Source organism: Crocodylus porosus, unplaced genomic scaffold, assembly GCF_001723895.1.
Source record: "Crocodylus porosus isolate Cpor-Errol unplaced genomic scaffold, CroPor_comp1, whole genome shotgun sequence".
NCBI classification, from domain to species: Eukaryota; Metazoa; Chordata; order Crocodylia; family Crocodylidae; genus Crocodylus; species Crocodylus porosus.
Window position 1 is genome coordinate 39,863,006 of NW_017728947.1, and position 22,897 is coordinate 39,885,902.

The following is a 22,897-nucleotide window of genomic DNA, read 5'->3' on the forward strand; positions in this document are numbered from 1 at the left end:
GTTTAGGTATAGTTTGGGTTATTTTTGCCCAGGTGCATAACTTCATGCTTATCCACATTGAATTGCATCTGCCATTTAGTTGCCTATTCTCTCAATCATGCTATATCCTTCTGTAGTTCATCACAGTCCAATTTGTCTTTAACACTTTGAATAACTTTGTGGCTGCAAATTTGGCTGCTTTGCTACCCACCCGCTTTTCCAGACATTTATGAATATATTAAATGGCACTGGTCTCAACACAGATCCCTGGGGGATCCTGCTTTTTATTTATTTCCATCCTGAAATTTGACCATTTATACTCACTCTATGCTTCAAAGCTTTGAGCCAATTTCTAATCCACAAGTGGACGTTTCCTGTAATCTTATGACAACCTAACTTAGTTTAGAGCCTCTGATGAGGGACCTTGTCAAGGCTTTTTTTGAAATCCAAATATACTTAGTCAACTAGATCACCCTGATCTACCTGCTTTATGGACACCCTCAAAGAACTCTAGTAGGTTAGTGAGGCACAATTTCTCCTTGACAAAACCATGTTAATTCTTCCCCAGGAAGTCATAGTCATCCATGTGCTAAAAAATCTTTTTTCGTAATATTTCTACCAGTTTTCTAGGAACAGAAGTTAGGGTCATAGTTTCCTGCATCTAGTGTAGAGCCTTTTTTTAAATATGGGAGTCACATGGGTACCAAGGCTGTTTTTAGTGAGAGGTTGCATATTAGAGTTAGGAGTTCAGCAATTTCCAATCTGAACTCCTTAGCACCCTAAGGGGAATGCCATCAGGTCCTTGTGATTTGCTGCCATTTAGTTTATCTGTTCCCTCTGAGACCTTACCTATGACACCTCAGCTGGGGTCAGCTTCAGTGACTTGTCCCTAGAGAGGAGTGGATCTAGTGAAGGAATTTCCTTAATATCTTCCACAGTGAAGACAGATGCAGATAATACATTTAGTTTCTTAGTGATGGCCCTGTTATCTTTTAGTGCCACTTTTACAGCTGATCATCTAAAGGCCACACTGACTGACAGGTCTCTTGCAAGTTTTTCCTCAAATTCTCTCTTAGGTTGACTTATTACAGATTTACGTTTGATTTGCCAATGTTTATGGGGGGTTTTATTTTCCTCATTAGGATTTGACTTCCGCTTTTTGAAAGAGGTTTTTTTTTCTGCTTATTGCCTCTGCAGTTCTGCCATTAAACCATGCTGCCTTTTTGACTACTTTTTTTTTGTTTCGCAGTATGCATTTGCTCCAGTGCCTCCAGTATGGTCTTCCTGAACAATTCCCATGCTGCTGACATGTTCCTCACCTCTAAGGACCACTTAAAAATTTCACCTAACTAGCTTCCTCATTTTAGTATAGTCTCTCTCTTTAAAGTTATGGGCTACTGTGGTAGATTTTCTTGTCTCCCTTCCTACCTGGATGTCAAACCAATTGCATTTTGGTCACTATTGCCAAGCAACTCAGTAACACTTTCCTTTTGCACCAAATCCTGAGTACTATGCAGAATTAGGTCAAGAATGGCCTCTCCTCTTGTAGGTTCCAGGACTAACTGTTTCAGGAAGCAGCCTTTTATAACATCAAGAAATTTGGCTTGAAATTAGATAAACCCAGTCTATTTCTTTAATAGATTTCATAGACACTGGGGCTGGAAGGGACCTTGGAAGATCATTGAGTCCAGCCCCCTGCCCGAGGGGCAGGAAGTCAGCTGGGGTCATAGGATTCCAGCAAGATAAGCATCCAAATTTCTCTTGAAGGTGTTCAATGTAGGTGCTTGAACCACCTCCAATGGCAGGCTATTCCAGACCTTGGGGGCTCGGACAGTAAAGAAATCCTTCCTTATGTCCAGCCTGAAATGGTCTCGCAGTAGTTTATATTCGACCTTGTCATCCCTTGGTGTTTCTATCCTATACATAATGTTCACAACCTTTGCTGTGTCCATTTCTAGTCCCAGGGCTTGTATTTCCTAAATGCAAAGTGTGAGGGTATGGACACAGGAACAGCATGAGACGCCAACTAAAAGGAGGTGAGTGGCTGTATGGCACTGCCTTTCTCCATTGAGTAATAGAGCCAACCTTAGTGTTAGGCCAGGGTCATGCCATTTCAGCCCTTACGTTCAATTCAACATCTAACTCGTAATGGTATAGTGCGTCACCCTAGTGGACTGTAACTTATCAGTTGCAATATAAGCCTTTGTATTGGGTTGTCAGCCACTACCTCTGATCCAGCTTCAGTAGTTTGTGATGTGCTTTAGCTCTGAAACTTGCTTTGCTTTATGGCCCAGAACTTATGTGTTTTGTCTTCAGACTTTTGTATAAGTAAAACTTTAAGAGGACTGATACTAGGATGGTATACGTATTAAGATGATGGTTTGGGGAAGTTGATATTTAGTTTTTCTTTGTGATGTATATGTACTTAAGGACTTTAACATTTCTGAACTCTAAAATCAATCACTGCCACTATTATACAAAAGGCAGGGGTGGCTAGAGTTACCCATCCTTTGGAGCCACGTCCAATCCTCCACTGAAGGTCAAGGGTGGGGGGAGCGCTGAACAAGTGTCGAGCTGCTCCAGCTTTTCCCCGTGGGGAGCACGCTAATTTCCAGAGAGAAATTCCAATTTAGCCAATTTCCAGAAAGCCACAAGTACCCTTCCAGCAAGCTGTGGTTTGACCACTGTGGATTTAAAGTATCTTCTAAAATACCCCTTAGAGGAGCCTATAAGGAGTATTATGAGGAATGTAATCATCCATTTGTTACTATCATTACTAGATGGTACAAACAGAGAGTGGGTTGAAATTAAATCTTCAGTGAAATTATAGACTCTGAATCCAGGATGGCCGCTACTTTTCAGGAGCAATAATTCGTACTGTAATACAAAATAATAATGGACCCATTAAACATACTGATAGATGTCTGTAAATAAAAAAAAATTATGAAGGCACTTGAAGAGCTGTATAAAACTGACCCGAACTTTTATTGGGTGACATTAATTTGATCTTTTAAAAGTTGTTTTAGTTTGGATAATGTCACAGTATTAATAAATGATGGTTTTCTGTACTGTTTTGCAGGTGGATTCACCAATGAACTTGAAACAGCCTCATGATTTAGTGATGCTCATGAGACAAGAAACTACAGTTAACTACCTCAAAGATCTGGAGGTAATGCGTACAATGTTGTGAGGAGAAATTAATTTCTATATGTGCAGTATGTTGATTATACTCACTTACATGGGTAGTTTAGAGTCAAGAATGATTTTGTCAAGTACTGCAGTGCACTTTGAGTGGAAGGATAAGGAATTCTTCCAGAGTTTAGATAGGTCAAATTTCAGGTACAAACAATCACAGGGGCGGGCAATTATTTCAGGCGGAGAGCCGCTTACCCAGTTTTAGCAGGCTGTCGAGGGCCACGTGGGTAGCCCGCCCCTTGATAGGTGCCCTGCCCCCTGGTCACCATCTTGGGACCAGTGTCCCAATGTCTTGGGACCAATGTGCCAGAGCCAGCACCAGTGGAGCCCAAAGCAGGGCACAGACTGCCAGGGGTCTGTGGAGCCAGGCTGAGCTGCACCAGCAGGGAGAAGGGGGGAGCTGGCCCAGCTCCATAAAGCCCCTACTGGCTGGGACCCTGCATTCCTGCCACCCTGCTCTGGGCCCCACCAGCACTGGCCCTGGGACAAAGGTGTGGGCCCCATGCTCCGGCTGGCTCCCCACCCACTCACTCCCAGTGCCCCCCAGCCCTGTGGCCCCTTGCCTGCCCCATGGCTGGTGCTCCCTACTGCAGGCACTCGCAGTGCACACGGGGCTGTCTGGACGAGGCATAGGTAGCCCTACACAGGATGCAAGTGGCAACAGCGTGGGGCATTGGCCACAAGGCAAGTGAGGGGCTGCTTCTCCCCCCCATGCTCAGCACCAGCTTGTAACCTGGCCCTGCTGCCAGCCTGGGCTCCGTACTGGTTCCAGGCTTGCTTGTCGGGGATGTGTGCAGCAGCAGCAGGTGCGGCCCCCCCACACACACAACTTGCAGTGTAGGGCAGTGTTTGCTGTTGCTGCCTACCCAGAGCTAACGCACTGAGCAGCACAGAGGCGGCAGTGGCAAACACTGCCCAGCATGGCAAGCAGGGGGCTGCAGCTGCTGTCATCATGTGCAGCCCCGACGGGCGAGCCCAGAGTCAGGGCGAGCCTCATGCTGCAGCTGCTGGCAGCCCACCTGGGGCTGCCTGTGCCTGCTCAGGACAGCCTTGCATGGGCTGTGAGCAGCTGCAGCAGGGAGCGCCAGCCACAGGGCAAGGGAAGGGCTGCTTTCCTCCTCACCGGGAAGGAGCCCAGTGAAAAGCTGAGCACGGGGTGAGGGAAAAGCAGCCCCTCCCTTGCCCCGTGGCTGGTGCTCCCTGCTGCAGCTGCTCACAGCCTGCACAGGCAGTCCCAGGCGGGCTGCCACTTTTCCCCAGGCTCCTCCCTTGCCCCCGCCCCAGGTTCTGGCCAGGGCAGCCATGTGGTCTCAGTCCAGAAGGACCTGCTGGGGCTTCTGGCTGGAGGGGTGGGGCCAGGTGGGCCCTACTGTTGTGGGAAAATGTCGGGCTTCCCCTGAGTCCTACTGCCCTTGGTTCCTGTCACTTTTGACAGGAACCAAGGACGGATAAATATTAATTTTCTAAATTTTTTAGGGGCCCCACGGGCCGAACAGAATGGCCTCGCGGGCTGAATCTGACCCGCAGGCCGTATTTTGCCCACCCCTGACCTATCAGCTATCATTGGCTCAGGTTGCATTGTTTCAAATATAGCTAAGTTACTACATTTTTTCTCATGGAGGCTACATTAACTTTTTTTTTAAAAAAAGCTTTTAAACTCTCTTTGGCCCTTCAGAAATAAGGAATTCCACAAGCTATACAGAAACATTGCCTTGGGTGCATTCTGAATTGGTTTAGCTGCTATTTAGAATGATCTTTTTAGATGGATGAATTTTCACAATACTTGTCACTTTGTGTCTGTCTGAGATCTCCTTGCTTCCCATTGTTCTTTTTAGGAATTTCCTTTCCTGTGCACATTGGGAAACAAATTAAGTAACATTTACCTCCCAAATACTTCTGTTAGTGAGAGAGGAGAGCTGACCTTCCTCTCAAAGGGGTCTTAATGCACTCTTTAAGCTGATGTATTAAAACCTAGATAGCGTGGTAAGGAGCATCTTAGAAATGTGTAGAATAACATATTGTAAGCTCTTTGAATGAAGAACAGTCTCTAAGTCACCAGCTCACAATTTGTCTTATACAGCTAACTTGCAAACTAAGTGACTAATAAAGTTTGCCTGCAGTTATAGCGTCATGTACACATGCCAATCTGAAGTAACTTTCCTATATTTGATCTCGCATGACTATTTTAAACATTTATTTCCAGCTATGATGTGAAGTAAAAGAACCAGCATCTTCTTCCATACTTCTGTGACTGAATGTTTCCTCTATGCCAGTCTGGGCAGGAATCAGATATGATGAGTTGCTCTGCTGGATCAGATGATTGGTTCATTGGCTTTTAGCAGTAGTCAATACCCTGATATACTTCATGAGAGAAGAAAAATCACTGTAATATACTTCACCAATTGACCAGTGCTTTGCATGAGGCCAGGAGAGTGCGTTGTGGGAGGAGATTATTTTTGATCTCAACTCTTACATTAACTGCCCACCTCTTCCCCTGACTCAGCAATGCTTGTCTTGATGAACTGCTAAAAGACTTTATACTTTTAATGACCATGAAGGTAGGTCAGGCCACAACATTTGTGTTGTCTTCCTTTCCCCGAAGGGCAGGAAGGTGCTATAGAAGGAGCCTGCACATTGTAAAGGAATGTTTCTTGTTCCTGATTCTAAACTAACCTGCCATAAATTTTGAGTAGTTGTTGTTCTCTCTCTAAGGTTTAAGTGGAAGTAAAGGAGACACTGAAAGATTTACACTAGGTTTACTATAGCTATATACATGTTTCAACTAAGTCAAAACATTTCTACAATATTTTTTTAGATAAGGGCAAATATTTCTACTTTAATTAGGAAGACCTGTTTTTAGGTTTTGTTTGGACAGAGCCTTGTCCTGGAAGAAACCTGACTTGTCCAACCATCCTGTTAATGAAAATGAATTACTAATATATACCTTCCTTTCTTTATTCCCCCTACAGAAACAGTTAGTTGCTCAAAAGATACATATAGAGGAGAATGAAGACAGAGACACAGGGCTTGAACAAAGGCATAATAAAGAGGATCCAGACTGCATCAAAGCAAAGGTGCCCTTGGGAGACTTGGATCTATATGATGGCACATACATCACTTTAGAGAGCAAAGATATCCGGTAATACGATGATACCCTTGTACTTCCCTAAAGTTTTACACAATGAAAATTAATATAGTGTGTTATGGGATCAAGATAGCATTCACACAGTCCATTTGAAAAAAAAAGAGAGATAGCAGTTGGATTTTACTGTGGCTTAACATTTGGAGGGGTCTTCATTATTTGGGAAACTGCACTGCCACTGACTAAATTAAAGTACAGATTAAGGTATGAAAAATGATGCTTTTCCCTCAAACTAATGTGTTTCAATCCTGACTCGCCAAACCACCGGTGCATTCCTGAGTTTCCATACAGCTCTGCCAGTGAGTCTTCTTCTCCAGTCCAGGGTTCCTTCTGACCATATAATAATAGAAGCATAGAAAATTAGGGTTGGAAGGGACCTCAGGAAGTCATCTAGTCCATCCCCTGCTCAAGGCAGGACCATCCCCAACTAGATCATCCCAGGCAAAGCTTTATCTAGCCGGGTCTTAAATACCTCTAAGGCTGGAGATTCCACCACCTCTCTGGGTAACCTGTTCCAGTGCTTTACTACCCTCCTAGTAAGAAAAGTCTTCCTAATATCTAACCTAAACTTCCCTTGCTGCAACTTGAGACCATTGCTCCTTGTTCTGCCACCACTGAGAACAATCTATCCCCATCGTCTTTCGAACTCCCCTTCTGGTAGACCAGAAACCGGTCAGAGGAATTAAGCTAAACTGTGTGGTATTTAAATGTTTTTGTGTGTTGTTCTGGGTGGGTTTTTTTATAGTAGACAAATGTCCTATAAGGAAATGAGTGGCAGTTTGGAGAGGGGAAGGAAACATATTCACAATAGCCATGTTCAATTTTAAATCAAGACGGACATGAATTTGGGCCCTTGGATATAAAAGGCTGGTGTTTAGCTGCAGTGCTTAGTGCTCATATGCCTTTTGTTTTCTGTGTGAAGTTTGTCTGGTACATTTTCAGGGATGATCTCTGCCTACAGATGTACTTGAGAAAATGAGAAGTGGTTTATTTTAAACCAGTGGTTCTCAACCAGGGGGGCACAAGATCATTCTAGGGATGCCACAATGTGATTGCTGCCACAGAGTTGTGGAGTGCCCTAACCAACCATATTGATAACCACTCTTTTAGATAATACTTTCCCAATCTGAATTGCCTAATCTCATTCTCACATCTGTTTTATTTCTCATCCTAGTTCATAATATATGCACATTTTAAGAGGCTTCTCTGGTCAGAATGTATGTCATCTGCTTTGCAGAAGGAAGATTAATTAAACAATAACATACTAAACCAACAAATGTCCTATGAAATGCACTATCATAGGATATGAACACACACATTTGAAACATTTCAGAAAAGGAGCCTCCAGCTGCTGTTGGGTTCTACCAGATAGGACAAGCTAAAAGCCACACAAATGTAGCATATATGCTTCCAACTTTAATCCTGGATGAAGCAGTGGTTCCAAGTTCCTGCACGTGTACTGTTAGAGCAGAACAGCTGCTACACAGTTTGAAGCAAGAGTTCCTCTCACATATTGAAACGGCTCCAGATGTACGTGTCCATACCCAGAATCTCCTAAATACCGTATAACTACCAATCTGTCTTTTATAAGACAACTATTAGTTTGCTGAATTTAGGCCTTGCTCCAGTGTGCAGCACCGATACTCCTGATATGGACACAGAAATCTGAGAGAATACCACTACACTGCTATCTTGCTCAAATTCAGAGAAGCCATTTTAGATCAGAGGTCACTAACTACCACAGAATACCTACCCCATGCATCTTTTAACTCTGTTTATCAATAGTGACTCCTCTGGACTTTATCCATGCTCTAGTATGTAGTTTGTTTTGCTTTCTGGTTTTAGCCCTGAGGATTATGTAGACACAAAGTCTCCTGTACCTCCAGACCTGCAACAACCGGACTGTACAAAAGTTCTAGATCTTCCATACAGCATTCATGCTTTTCAGCACTTACGGGTGAGTTGTGAGGTGCTTTTTCCCCTGCCCTTTTTTCATCAACTGCTCGCTGCCACCTGATCGGGAAGGTAAAGGTCTTGCTGGTAGCTGTTTTCTCAACCTTATTTTTATTGGCAAGGTTTGAAAGTTGATTTTTATCCTTCAGGATCATTTTGATCTTATTGTTAGAGATCACATTGCTTCTGTACTAGTATTTGCCTTGATTGTGTTCTTTCATAAAAGAAAGGTATGCAGTTCCCAAAAGTCACTTTTTGTCTTGCTCTTCTAACAGGAATAAAACTTTACAACTTTAGGGAAATACCTTTTTGTGTGTTCCCACGTTAGTACTTCATCAGTGTCAAATGGTAACTTTCACCAGAAATACTTTTGCTTTGTTCCGAGGATTTTTTTTAGTTTTAAATCTTGCATTTAATTTAGCTGCATGCATATATCCTGATTACAGGCATTTTGCAATGTATAGAGATTCACTGCCAGAAACTCTACCGGTCATTGGCTGCCACAAACCTAAGGCTAAGTGTATCTACTGTTGCCTTATACAGGGATCTGGCACTTTGAATACTAAGGCCTCATTTACACTAAAAAATATGCTGGTAGAGTTTATGTTGGCAAACCTTTCTACAAGAAATGCAGTCTTTGTCAGCAAAAGAATGTTTTTTGTCAGTATGACTTGTCTTGTTCTCCAGTATAATAGACTAGTTAGGCAAAAATCACAAGATGAAGCTATGCTAGGGTTTTGGCAAGTATAGAAATGCACAAGAATTATATTTCTAAGCATCTGTGCTGTAGCAGCAATATTATGCACTTCCACTTAGCAGCTATCTCTTGATCTTTATATTTAATCACTCAGAAGCTCTTGAAATACTTCTGCTATCTTAAGTAGAGGAAGAATATTCATGTGGTTATAGCAAGGATAGGCCCTCTTAATTGTTTCTTGTTTCTGTCACTGACTCTCACCTTGGGCAAGTCATATAAGTTAGTTTTCAAAAGCTCATTTTTGGGAACTCTCAATTTTTGCAGTGCCTAAATTGAGGCAACTTGGGCCTGGCCCTTAGAGAAGCTAAATACTTATCACTGAAATCAGTGGAAGCTGGAAATCCAATTTTGGTTTTATCAAGCTGGGTAAATAAAAATAACCCCATGCATCCAGTACTAAAAGCTATTTTTGGAAATGTTTACATTTTATTTCTCTTTTAATGTTTCCCTACTCATAAGAGTCAGTATAATGCTTATATTTCAAGGATGCAGCTTAAAATTTGTCAAGTATATTCAGATCTTCAGACAGAACATGCTATAGAATCATAAAGTATTGCATTTTTAACTCTCATGATAACCTACTGTTTTCTAAAAACAGTACTTCCCTCGCTCTGTTAAAAGTGTGTCAGTTATCTGTTGCATTCTCTTCCCATGGTGTAGGGTGTTCAAGAGAGAGTTAATCTTTCCGCACCCTTGTTACCTAAAGAAGATCCTATCTTCACTTACTTATCCCGGCGATTAGGAAGAAGCATAGAAGAAATAGGCCATCGCGTTTATGAAGGTCTCATGAAGGTATGATATTAGGGAAATTATAGTTGTGAGGCCCCAAAATGTATACTAAAAAGTTTTCATGGTGTTTGAGGTGAAGACCACTATATGTGCTCTGGGCATCCTACTCACCATGCTAAAATACCAGCAAATGTTGAGATCCTTGGTATGCATGTCATTATTAAAAAATCTGTTTTCCAGTGTATGGCTTCAGATAGGCATTCATTTTTACTGGAAGAAATTTCTTCTAGTAGCAGTATAGCCTGGGAACTAGACTGTGAACATTTTTCCAGTCCCATGGCTGGAGAGCTTTACAAGCAAGATCTCCAGCCATGGGACTGGAAAAATGTCTATACTTGTACAATGGAAAGTGCACCAAAGAAGAGGCAGGGGCTTTGCTGGCTCCCACCAGCTTCCCCTTACTGCCAAGCTGAGCAGCGATTTAAAATTCAGTGACTAAGAGCTGATTTCTTCCACTCCCGTTGATTTCTTCCACTCCAGCTTTTAAATAACTGCTTCGCTGCTCAGCTGAGAAGCAGGTTAGCAAGGGATAGGTGGTGGGAGCCAGCAAAGCCCCCTGTCTCTTGCCAAAATCAAGGACTGGCAAGTTTGGGGAAGAGGCAAGGAGCAATGTTTGCTGTTCCCATCACCTCCTTGACAATGAGATGGGAAGTAGAAGGGGATAAGCTGCCCCCAGGCCTTTGCAAGACCAGGATAACCCTAGTGTTAGGAAGGCAGGGAGCCTTGCTCTGGCTCCACATCTCCTAAGACAGAAGTTAAGCCAATGGAAAGTGTACAAATGTTCAGTCTCCTGGTAATAACTCTTCAGCAATTCTGGCAATTCTCCTGTTTCAAACTGAACTTTTGTACCTGAACAATGTTCAGTACACCAAGAAATGCAGTGAGGAGTAGCCCAAAAGGGGTAAATTGATAACTTGTGTTCAGCTTCAGTAACTGATGTGGCATATCAAGGCACAAAAATCACATGCATTTCTTTCCCATCAAAGTTTAGCTGAATATTTTCAAGGTATTTCAAGAGCAAAAACATGAAACAAGGGAACTAAGTCCATTTCCTCAAAGGTTTTTCTGCAGATATACCCCCAGCACATATTCAAATTTAAACCTAGCTGTTGGTTTGCATTACTTATGTTCTAAACCTACACCATTCTGAAAGTCATTATTGGGGACCAGTTCCCTATTGATGCATTTATTTGCTCTTCCTTTGAATACTTACAACTAAATGACAGGAATATTTAGTTTTTTTATTTAGTCTCTGTCATTAATAGGAATGTTCTAACCCAGCCTTTTTGTTCCTACCTTGGTTCTTGTTGCATCTCATGTTTGTTTCTTGCAGAACTCTTCTTCTTGGGTGCTCTATAATATGGCATCATTTTATTGGCGAATAAAGAATGAGCCATATCAAGTAGTGGAGTGTGCAATGCGAGCTCTCCACTTCTCCTCAAGGTAAGAACTGCTGATGAGAGTCCTTTGTCAGGCTTTTTCTTAGTTTAAGGAGGAAACAGTTACTGAAAATGTTCTTTAATGTATGTTAGCAACTTTTATTTAGGCATTTGCTTTTTATACCCCAGTTCATTTTACTTTTTTATTAAAAACAGGAAAGACCAGGATGCCCAAGTTAAAAAAAAATATGCATTTGGTTTACATTAGGATTGTGTAGGATTTTACTTCGGCAAATTACAAAACTGAAAATAGTTAAAGAAAGGTAATTTACCACATTTTTTAGTAGAAATGTAACTGCTAAGTTCAGTAGAAAGGTAACATGTTACTCAAACTTCTTTATTTCTTTACAAAATATGCTGCAGAACATGTGGTATGGTGAGCTTTGACTATGCTGTCCAGTTGTCTGACAGGTTTTGTTAACACAGTCTTGTCATACTGGGAATGCAGAAACAGTGGTGCCTTAACAATGTTTAGGCCCTGGCAACAGCTGTGGAGTAGCTGTGTTGTGGTATTTTGGTCTGATGGGCAGCATTATTTTCTCCCTATCTTAGTTAGACTTGAGATTTAGACCAATTTGAATTAGTAAGGTTCAGTTGTATCAAGCAAAGTACATTGTAACTGTCATATCCACAGCTAACGGTGCACCAATAGAGATTTTGGGGGCTGATACCGATATCTGGTATTTAGGGAGACATATTGGCCGATTTCTGATACAGCTGCCTGCAGCTGGTAAGCTTGGTGTGGTGGGAGGGGAGGGGCGTGGTGGGGGCAGATCAACGCCCAACACGGTGAGGGAGGGGGCAGGGGATGCCCAGACAGGGGGAAGGGGGAGGTGGCTCCTGCTGCTGCTTGCACCCCAGGAGGGCACGGGGGGCATGTGCCCCCTCCCCCTGGATTAACCTGGTCGGGGAAGGGGGCAGGCTGCAGCCAAGGCTGCACAGCACAATTCTCGGTGGGAACTGGGCTCAGAGTGAGCGCCGGCAGCATTGGGAGGATACTGGATCCACCCCAGATTTCACCGCCACTCTGCTCCCAGTGTCACCACAGACCTGGCTCTTACCAGCACATGGGTGAAGGTGGGTCATTGAGCCGGAGCTGCAGCTGGCAGCGGTGGCACTGGGAGGAGGGCGACCAGCAAAATTTGGAGTGGATGCAACATACTCCCAGTGCTGCTGGTGCCCAGCCCCTGCTGAGAAGAGTCTGGCTGCAGCCTGCCCCACCCCATGCAGATCTGGTCCATGCAACCCTCCCCCATCTGTGCCATCCCCATGTGCAAGTAGTATCAGGAGCTGCCTTCCCCCAACAAGCCATGGCTCCACCCACTCCCCTCCACCACCTTCCCACCACCCCGCTTGGGTAGCCTCTGCCCCTGTCCCCTCCCTCACTGCAGGACTTTGATCTGTACCCCCTCTTCCTCCCCCCTTCCCTTCCACCACAACGGACTTGCGCAGGCTCATCGCTGCCTGGGCATTTATCAGCCAAATTATCAGCCCCATCTGGCCGATATCCAATACAGCCATTTTTATTTATATCAGTAATGATCCAATATTGGACCAATGTATTGGTGCATCTCTAATATCCACCTAATATCTGTATCCAGCATTGTATTTTGACCAATGTTTAAGCAGGGGCTCAAAGACAAAATGAGCTTTTTTTATGTAACTTCAAATATCAGTTTTAAAAATCCAGTGGGATTTCAGATGAACAATTCTAAGGAGGTTTAAAATTGGGACAGGAGGACAAGAGAAAACAGGCACTTCCTATAAGGTTAATTGATTAACTCTGAAAAGTGAAGAACGTGAAGGTTTTTATTTCATGTTCTTTGTAGTTAGGATGGTCCATTATGCTCAGTACTGAAGAAACATCTGCTGGCCCATTGTGAAGGCAATGTTAAATTGTGATTGCTTTCTTTAGAGTTTATAAATTTACTTTAAGCTAGTGCTTCAAGAAGTTGTGCTTCTGCCAGCTGCAGCCAACCTCACATAGTCCTTGTTATGACAAAATTAAACTGTTTAGTTTTCTGAATGTAGCAAGATATCACTGCTTTGAGTACTTTGAGATCAGTGCTGTTGCCTTGTTATGGTTCTGGATTCAGCTTTTGGAATGGTAGAACTGAAGAAAAATCTGTTATAGCTGAGGAACAGTTCCTGCTTCTGCCACAGAACTGATCTTGATCAAGGTTGCTTAGTTGATTCTGCCTGTTTCTATAGAGAAATACGGGCATAAAAAATGCCTTGCTTTATGAGGATGTTAGGATGATATATTTTTTTAATACAGATGCTATTGGGAAGGAGTTCAGTGATATACCTAGGTGTGCATCACTCTGAGAGTTTAGTTTGTGGTTCTGGATTGTTAATGGAACTGAGCATTTTAGTCCATTAAATGCCTCATATGCAAAACAAAGGCAGGGGGTGTGCAATTTTGCTAAGGACACAAAATGGAGCATTAAAAATCAGATGAATTAGTGGTTATTAATGGGATTTGCCAATTCAGTGAAGTTTTAGAATGCCTGGAAAAATCATCTCTTAAAATATTTGACCTGGTATCAAACTTTGCTACTCTCTGCAGGAAAGTAGCTCCTCAGGAATGCTTAGTCACTCTAGCAGCTCATTTAGCTGAACAGATTTTTAGAATAATGTTTTGGCTCGATCATAATAGCAAGGCACGAAATCAGCATTACGTAGTTTTAACACTTGCTGACAATCTTTATTTTTGCAGAACATTTGTTATATGTGACTAGAGGTTACATGAGGATCATGTATAAGGACAGGCTGAATAATCCAAATTGCTTTTTAATGGTGTGTGTTTTAATTTTTCTTTTCTTCTAGGCAGAATAAAGATATTGCACTGGTAAATTTGGCAAATGTTCTACACAGGGCTCATTTCTCTGCGGATGCAGCCATTGTGGTCCATGCAGCTCTGGATTACAGCGACTTCTTTACCAGCTATTACACTTTGGGAAATATTTACGCAGTAAATACAGTTTTATTTTACAAGAGCTACAGAAAACTGATAAATATTTCATCTCTTTTGTTAGTCGCAGCATTTTTTTTAAATATGCCGTTCAAAAAGCAAACAGTCATGCAATTGGTTTGTGACATCTTTCGAGCTTGATGTTTAAGACTGGATTTTTGGATTCAGGCATCTTTGCAGAAGAGTTAATGTCCTTTTGAACAAACAGAGAGAAGCTTATATCTGTTGCTGCGAGCATTTCACAATGCAATACCATCTTTTGCTGATTTACCCATGACATCCTGAATTTTTGCTGAGGGTTGGCTTCTGTTTTAAAATACATTAAAAGCTAAAGTAAAAAAAAAAGTTACTAATAAAACTCTGGTAGCAAATTGGTTACATTTTACACAACTGTGTCTAACTTTTTTTTTCCAATTATTCTTCAGATGCTTGGGGAATACAACCACTCAGTCCTGTGTTATGATCATGCTTTACAGGCCAAACCAGGGTTTGAGCAGGCTGTAAAAAGGAAGCATGCTGTCCTATGTCAGCAAAAACTTGAGCAGAAACTGGAGGCTCAGCATAGGTAACCAAGAGAAATGTCCTGTGAAAAATGTAGTGAAAATTTTTACTCGAGTGGTCTCATTCCTTTAAAGTTTTACTCCAGTAATTATTGCTCTCTCTTATGATGCAATAGTTAAATATGTTAAATTTCTACATTGTATCTGGAGTACACATACGAGCTGTGGAGTCACCATATCTTGAAATGCTGTTGACTCTGCTGGTGCCAAGGCCAGTGAGCTATTTGGTAAATCATGAGCCTTTGTCTTTGCAGTAATATCATGCATAGTTTGTACTGCACGTAAATATATGCCAAAGTATTGCTCAAAAGTATGTTTATAGAGTACCTGTGCTAAAACTTGCAGCAGTTTCAAAAAAAGGTAGCCTATCAATTCCCAATGAACTAAACGTATGGCTGCTATATACAAATTGCTACAGCTGCGTTTAATTTCAAAGTTATTATTTTCAGATGTGTTCCTTACTTCCTTGTGCTCAGGGAAAGCTGGGTCTGACAGTAAGAAGAGGGGAAAGGGGCTGCCAGGGGAAAAAAGTTGGGGGAAGCTGTAACAGTGGAAGGGTGACAAATTCAAGGCATACCTCCAATAATTAGATTATATACCTGGAAAATAATAGCAAACTTATGAATTTTTCAAGTATAAAATCTAAGTATTTGGGGGGGGTCTTGTAATCAGGATTGTTCTCTATTTGAGTAATGGTAATAATAAAGAAAAACAAAACCAAAAGCATAAGCAACCAGAAGCTGCGAATATGCAAAACTATGGGAAAACAATTTGATGTAACCCTTTCCTGCTGTCAAATTTTCAAGATCACTTCAGCGAACGTTAAATGAATTGAAGGAGTATCAAAAGCAGCATGACCATTACCTGAGACAACAGGAGATCCTAGAGAAGCACAAGCTGATTCAGGAGGAGCAAATCTTGAGGAACATCATCCATGAGACGCAAATGGCAAAAGAGGCACAATTAGGTACAGTTTTTTTAATGTCCTCTGACTGTAAAGTGCAAGAATGAATCCCTTTCAGTAATCTAACTGTAGTGAAGCAGTTCACTTTTACGTTATGTTCTTTGTTGACTATTTTACTTTACTTCACTTTTTGAAATAGTTCTTAAATCACCAAGTTCTCATCTGCCAAAGGCAAAAAGTGACTAAATGAAAATGCATAGTTTCAAGAAGTGGGAGCACTTTCTGTTCCTTAAGGGCCCTATATTAAGAGCCTGCATTGACTAGGCTTGCAGGAGTTTATAACCATTTGACCTTGTCATCCCTTGGGGGTTCTGGTGAACAATCGTCTGCCCAGATCCTGATGAACACCCCTGATAAACTTATAGGCGGCCGTCAGATTGTCCCTGAGCCTGCACTTTTCCAGGCTGAAGAGTCCCATGGCTCTCAGCCTGTCATTGTAAGATCTGTTTTCCTGACCTCTGATCATGTACTGGCTCTTCTCTAGACTCTCTCAAGCTTCTCCACATCCTTTTTGAATTGTGAAACCCAAAACTGGAGGCAGTACTCTGCCTCATGAAGGCCGAGTACAAGGGGAGAATGACATCCCAGAATTTGCTTGAGAAGCATCTATGGATACAAGCCAGCATTTTGCTCACTTTACTAACCGCAGCATCACATTGAAGGCTCATGTTCATCTTGTGGTCAATCATGACCCTAAGTCCCTTTCATCCATAGTGCTAGCCAGTGTAGCACTGCCTAGTTTATAAGGATGCTGCAGGTTTTTCCTCCCAAGGTGGAGAACCTTGCATCAGGTTCTCATCTTTCCATTTCCTGAGCCCGTCAGGGTCAGCCTGGATCACCGTCCTGTCCTCTGGTGTGGATGCTTTACCCCAAAGTTTGGTATCATCAGAGAATTTGGCCAGTCTGCTTCTGACTCCAGTGTCCACATCATTAATGAAGATGTTGAACAATATAGACCCGAGGACAGAGCCTTGGGGGACCCCACTGTTCACAGGGCACCGTGACAATCGACTTCCGTCAGTTACTACCCTCTGGGTCCAACCACGGAGCCAGTTCCCCAGCCAGCAGATTGTGGTGGACCCGAGGCCGCAGTTGGCCAGTTTTGCCAAGAGGTGATCATGGGATACCAGATCAAAAGCTTTTTTGAAGTCAAGATATACAACATCAATCTCTACTCCCTTGTCCAGGTGATAAGTCACCTGGTCATAAAAGGAAATGAGATTGGTCAAGCAAGACCTACCAGACCAGTGCCGGATATCCCTCAGGATGTTGCCATCGACCAGTCCATTGAGAATGGCCTCTTTGATTTTTTTTTTTCTAAGACCTTCCCTGAGATAGAGGTCAGGCTGATGGGCCTGTAGTTTGCCAGATCCACTTTCCTCCCTTTCTTGAAGATAGGCACCACATTGGTAGGTTGGCTTTTTCCTGGGCGTCAGTTGTCCCTTCTGGTTTAGCACGGGTCCAGTGTTGCCCTTGCTTTTCCTCCAGCTCCTCACATATCTAAAAAAGGACTTTTTATTGTTCTTGATACTTGTAGCTAGTTGGAGTTCAGTCACAGCCTTGGCTTTCCTTGTTCGCTCCCTGCTGGTTCAGAACATTGCGGAATATTTGTCCTTGGAGGTGGATCCCATCCTCCATCCTTTGTAGGTCTTTCTTTTTAGCCACAGGAGGTCCACTAGTTCTCTGGAGAGCCAAGGGGGCTGCTGTGCCCTTTTGCTGCCTTTCCTCCGAGACGGAATAGCATTAGCTTGTGCATGCAGGATTGCTCCCTTGAGGAGCAACTGCTCTTCCTAAACTCCCCTCCCCCTAGGGTCGTGGTCCCTTAGGGCCTCACTGACAAGCCTCCTGAACTTGTCAAAGTCAGCTTTCCTGAAGTCAAGGACTTGCTTTACAGTGGATGGCGAAGGTGATCAACTTGTCATCGCTGTCACCCAGGTTCCCATGGATTGTTAGGTCAGTGGTTAGGTCGTCCCCGTTTGCCAGTACCAGGTCGAGAAGTGCTTTACCTCTTGTTGGCCCATAGATTTCTTGTGTCAGATAGAGGTCATCCACGCACGAGAGGAAGCTTTGTAACCGCTTGGATTTGGCTGAGCGTTCTTCCCACGAGATGTCTGGGTAGTTGAAGTCTCCCATGACAACCATGGGCCGGGAGCATGCGGCCTCAGCCAATTCCCTGGTGAACAACTGTTCAAGCTCTTGATTTTGGGCAGGAGGTCTGTAATAGACTCCCACCATTGTGTCCCCTATGCCATGTTCCCCATGGATTTTAACCCAGAGGACCTCTAGTAGTCCACTCTGGTTGCCAATATTGACTTGCAGGGACGCAGAGCTCTCCTTGATATAGACAGCTGTGTCCCCGCCCCTTTTGTCCCTTCAATCTCTCCTGTACAGGATATAGCCATCTATACCTGTGGTCCAGTTATGGGTGGAGTCCCACCAGATCTCCGTTATCCCTATGACATCATAATTATTTGTGTTAAGCAGGAGTAAAAGTTCCTCCTGCTTATTCTCCAGGCTCCTGGCATTCGTGTACAGGCAGGCAGGTGTCCCCTTGGGGGCCCTTGCCTTGTCTGCAGATTGTTCCAGGGCTGGGGCAGGGCTGGGCTCCCTTAAGTGCCTTGACCTGCTGGCTTTGCAAGGGTTGCTTGTGAGCCAGCAGTGGCAGTAGTCCCCCCCAGCCCCCAGCAGGCTTAATTTAAAGCCCGGTGGAGCAGGTCAGCCAGTCTGGCTGAGAAAAGCCTCCTCCCCAGGGGAGAGAGGTGGAGGCCATCCCTTCCCAGCAGCTTGCTGCCTCTCTCACCAAGGAGCGGTCTGTGCCTATGAAAGGGAAAGCCTTCCTGATGACACCAGCACCACAGTCTTTGGTTGACTACCTGGATCCTCCTCTCCCTCCTTAGCCCATAGCCCGAGACTGGGAGGATCGAAGAAAACACCACCTGTGCCCCCAACCCCTTACGTCCCGCTCCCAAATCGCTGTAGCACTTCGTGACCCAGCTGGGGGCGCTTCAAGCCATGTCATTGGTGGCCACATAGATGAGGAGCATGGGATAGTGGTCAGTGGGCTGGAGGAGTTTAGGGATCTTCTCTGCAATGTCTCAGATTCGGAATCTCGGGAAGCAGCAGACTTCCCGGGCTAAGGGGTCAAGGCGGCAGATTGTCCCCTCAGTCCCCCTCAGGATGGAGTCTCCCATGACAAACACTTTGCGTTTTGTCTTAGGAGGAGCGGGGGCAGTAGCTACAGTTGAGCTTGTGTTGCCTTCAGGAGCTGGTAGTTTAGCAGGCTCTGCTGGGGCTGCAAGAGGTTCATACCTGTTGCAGATCTCCAGTGGGGCAGGGACCTTGGTGCAGCAGGCCTTGGGGCCCTTGGCCACCTTGGTCCAACCCCTTGGGTGGACAGAAGGGGAGGTCTCCGAGTCCTCCCTTGTCCTGGAGGGAGACTGCAGTCTACCCTCCGCCTCCCAGGGAGAGGGGCCTGGCAGTAGGAGTCAATCTCCTGCTTACAGTCCCTGATGGCACACGGTCTCTGGACTGCAGCCTGGAGCTCCTCCATCTGGCACACCAGAGACCCCAAAAGGGAGCAGACCTCACAAGGGGAGGTAGCCATGCTTCTGGGCCCCAGAGCCTGAAAAAGTGACAGGCAGCCCCCACAGCCAAGAGCCAGGGGCTCCGTCTGCATGGAAGCCTCTGTGGTGCCAGTGGGGGAGGCCGCAGACCCTGAGGGGAACCTCAGGTTGCGGCGCATGCCTATCCATGGCATGCCACTGGTAGGCCCAGCTACAGCTAGGAATTCCTACCCTAGGGAGCGCACAGGCAGGGCCTCAGGCCCTCCTGCGCACCCTCCTGCACAAACTCTGCACTAACTCACCCGCTAGGCAGACAAGCGCATCTGTTTGCACAGCTCCGGTCATTCATATCCTCAGGACATTACAGTTAGAAGGTTATATCAATTCTGTGTCCTCAGATATGTTCATGGTTTTCTTACTTATCTAAAAAAGGCTAACGTGGTTGAAGTGGCTGAAGTACAAGAAATACTACAAGATGACAAATAAGAAATGCAGATGTGAATTTCTATAAACCAAAATCCCACTCAGACTGTGTTGCAGGAAACCTTGTCAAACTATGGTTGGATTTGTAGGTTCATTCTGTCTTGTTTAGAAAAAATAGTTTCTTTCATAATTATAAAAGTTTTTCATGTTTGTGCCCGACAGGGAACCATCAAATTTGTCCATTGGGCAAGCAGCAGCACAGTTTGCACTGTCAGTGGGACCAACCTGTTCGCTATCATCGTGGAGACATTTATGAAAATGTAGAATATGTTCAGGTTTGTCTGTGAATGGGCAGCATTGTTTCTAATCACTCAAGTAATGTTTATCACTTCTGCCCCTTATTAGCAAAACCACTCATTTCCTTTGAGGCTGAGAAGTCATTAACTGTTTATTTAAAAAACATCGTAGGTGTAAATGTTAGAGACGCTATGATCCCTCCACAGAGTTAAAGATGCATCGTTCTACTGCGGCTTCTGATGAACCTTTTGTAGGAGAGCCAAAGCCCTTCATCACCTCTTAAAGGTTTTTTTTTTCTGTTATAAAGGGAGGAGGGGAAAATAAGGGTTCTCTTCAATTTAGTTAAAAAACTGTTTTGTAAAGGAAGTAGTCTAATGCATTTTCTGGAAAATAGCAATCGTTGCCAAGTTTCAGCTGTGTTTTTTTTATCTGCATAGAATAATTGAACAAAGTAAGTAACACACTCTTTCTACTAAGAATGGCTGACAAATTATTTGAGGGGTGCAGTCATGTCTTTACATGAATATGGTAAATTTCATCTAGCTAGCATATGCCCAAAACATTTAAAACATTAAATTTTGCTTTACTTTTGAAGACTGCAAAGATGCACTCAGCTGCTATTGTACATAAAAGCAAAGGTTTCTTGGATCCACATAGGATATTTTGTATGGAATAAGGATTACTTTTCCACTGAAACATTGTGTACCACAAAATGATAGTTTAAAAGAAAAATTATAATTTAAAAGCGTATAGTACTAAAATGAAATGATGATGAAAATGATAGCATTTCTTCTGTTTTTAATAGTCAGTCAATTAGCCTTACACCTCCTCCTAAAACAAATCTTCATAACTCTTGTAATTGGCACCTCCCCATTTCGGTTTCATTGGTGTTACATTTAGCAATATTTTCACTGCTGAGAGCATGAATGACAATATGAGTATGGTCTATCCAACAATAATCAGAATATAAAGTGGAACAGCATTTCCATTAGGTTCTTGTTCCAGTTTCAAGTTGGTTAGCACTTATGAATGCTTCGGGCTTAATAGTGCACCAAGAAAAGCTGAAACAATTATGCAGCTTAAAAGTATAAAATGAAACCCATGCAAACCAACCTCAGTGCCACAATAAAGCTGCAGATTACACTGAAATGTTAGTTTTGTCATTGAATATCTGATATTCTCAAAACAGTTAAATGTTTTACCTGTGGTTATGTTAAGTTATGTATGAAATTTATTTTTTTTTCTTTACTCTGTTTGCTTTTACATTTTCATTCTTACCTGCAATAAGCATCAGTTCAGATAATCAAAATTATTTTGACTGATCGGAAATCTTAGTATCTCTGACTTGAATCTAGAGGTTACTCTCAAAATGCTAAACTCTGTATTGTATTTAAGCCCTCTGTGTTTGCAAAAGGTTTACAAGCCTTCAGTATTAATATACAGTCTTATGATTATCTTTAGCATGATTTTCCAATTTTCATTATTATTTTAATTTGATATTTCCTGATATTTTTGCAACCTACATATCATAATGTTGTCCTGTTGCAAAAGCATCAGAAAAATAAAATGACGTAAAAATTGTCCCATGTAGATTTAACCATTATAGGTGAAATTAAAGAATTAAGGAGTAAAAATGATAAAAAAAGTGAATACATGTTTACAGTTATTCAGTGTTAACAGATCAAGAACTTGTACTTCTGCATAAGAAAACATGATCAATATTAGTATCCCCACCTCTTAACAGTTTGGCGAAGACTCATCAACTTCCAGTATGACATCTCTGAATTTAGATCTTCACTCAAACCAAAGTGATCTCAGCCATTCTGTGCTGTCTTCTCCTGTTGCCCATTCTGTTGTTTTACTATGGGACATGGACTCAGATGCCTACAGGGTGAGTAAACATACTGACCTCTGCTCTTTTATACAGGGCCATAATTAACATTTTTTCTATTTTAGAGACTTTTTTTGATGCAGAGGTGCCCAGCTACTGATGTGTATTTGAGCGTGTTCAAAGTTGGCTGTTGTCTAATAAGTTTGTCTAGTGTACCATTTGTGGTACTAATGCATTCTGATTACTAGTGTGCCATTTCTGTCTTTCTTCAACAAAAGTGTTGTTAACTCTACTAGTTGTAGACTGGGCTGCTCTTGTGAACAAAAGTGGGGTCTAGTGCCCAAACATTCATGGTGGCATTGAGCAGCACCATTAGGTAGATGGTGGAAAGTACCAGGCCAGTGTTCTTAACCAGGTGCCACATCGTGTTAGCATTGTTTGGTACGCAAACATTATTCACTAGATAAACCCTGAGAGATTTCAAGTGGGAATCCATAGTGTCAAAAGTATTTTGACCTGTTTGAGTCTTTCTAAGTTCTTTGCTACAGAAGACTTGTTCTGTTAAAAATGAGTGAAAACTAAGAGCTGGCATTTTTCAAGGGGTGTTTTGGGTCTAAAAAGGTTGAGAACCACTGTACTTGGCTGTTACAGCCACAGTGCTCAGGAAAGCCTGGGAACCACTATTTTAAGGTTTTATTTCTTCTGTCATCATAGAATATTTCTCATTCTTAGCTAGTGAATCAAAAGCTAAACAAGATTAATGAATTCAGTTTATTCTCAGCAATTCACAAAAGCTATTTTTCTTTGCACTTAGGAAAAACAGCATATTCTTTGGCCTAAAAGAGCAGACTGTGTAAAATCCTTCCCAACAATCCCTGACCCAGAGGAACTACCCACTTATTTCCTACCTCCAGAAAACAGGGGTCTCAGGCAAGTGTTGAGTTTATCCATGCTGGATACCCAAGTGTATCTTTTATTTGATTAATGATGTGGTCACTGTCATGCTATCTAACGTAAGATTTCACCTGTGG

At 43.0% G+C, this 22,897-nt stretch overlaps 1 protein-coding gene across 1 annotated transcript in view; it reads left to right on the plus strand.

Moving 5' to 3' along the window:
• TTC17 (tetratricopeptide repeat domain 17) overlaps nucleotides 1-22,897 on the plus strand; it is a 105,133-nt gene that overhangs the window by 28,125 nt on the left and 54,111 nt on the right. Inside the window, exons 2-12 of the mRNA XM_019551742.1 lie at nucleotides 3,059-3,148; nucleotides 6,144-6,313; nucleotides 8,162-8,273; nucleotides 9,687-9,818; nucleotides 11,149-11,258; nucleotides 14,084-14,228; nucleotides 14,654-14,793; nucleotides 15,595-15,755; nucleotides 19,961-20,073; nucleotides 21,780-21,926; nucleotides 22,681-22,796. Of these exons, the coding sequence (XP_019407287.1) occupies nucleotides 3,059-3,148; nucleotides 6,144-6,313; nucleotides 8,162-8,273; nucleotides 9,687-9,818; nucleotides 11,149-11,258; nucleotides 14,084-14,228; nucleotides 14,654-14,793; nucleotides 15,595-15,755; nucleotides 19,961-20,073; nucleotides 21,780-21,926; nucleotides 22,681-22,796 (1,436 nt within the window). The remainder of the gene's footprint in view (nucleotides 1-3,058; nucleotides 3,149-6,143; nucleotides 6,314-8,161; nucleotides 8,274-9,686; nucleotides 9,819-11,148; nucleotides 11,259-14,083; nucleotides 14,229-14,653; nucleotides 14,794-15,594; nucleotides 15,756-19,960; nucleotides 20,074-21,779; nucleotides 21,927-22,680; nucleotides 22,797-22,897) is intronic.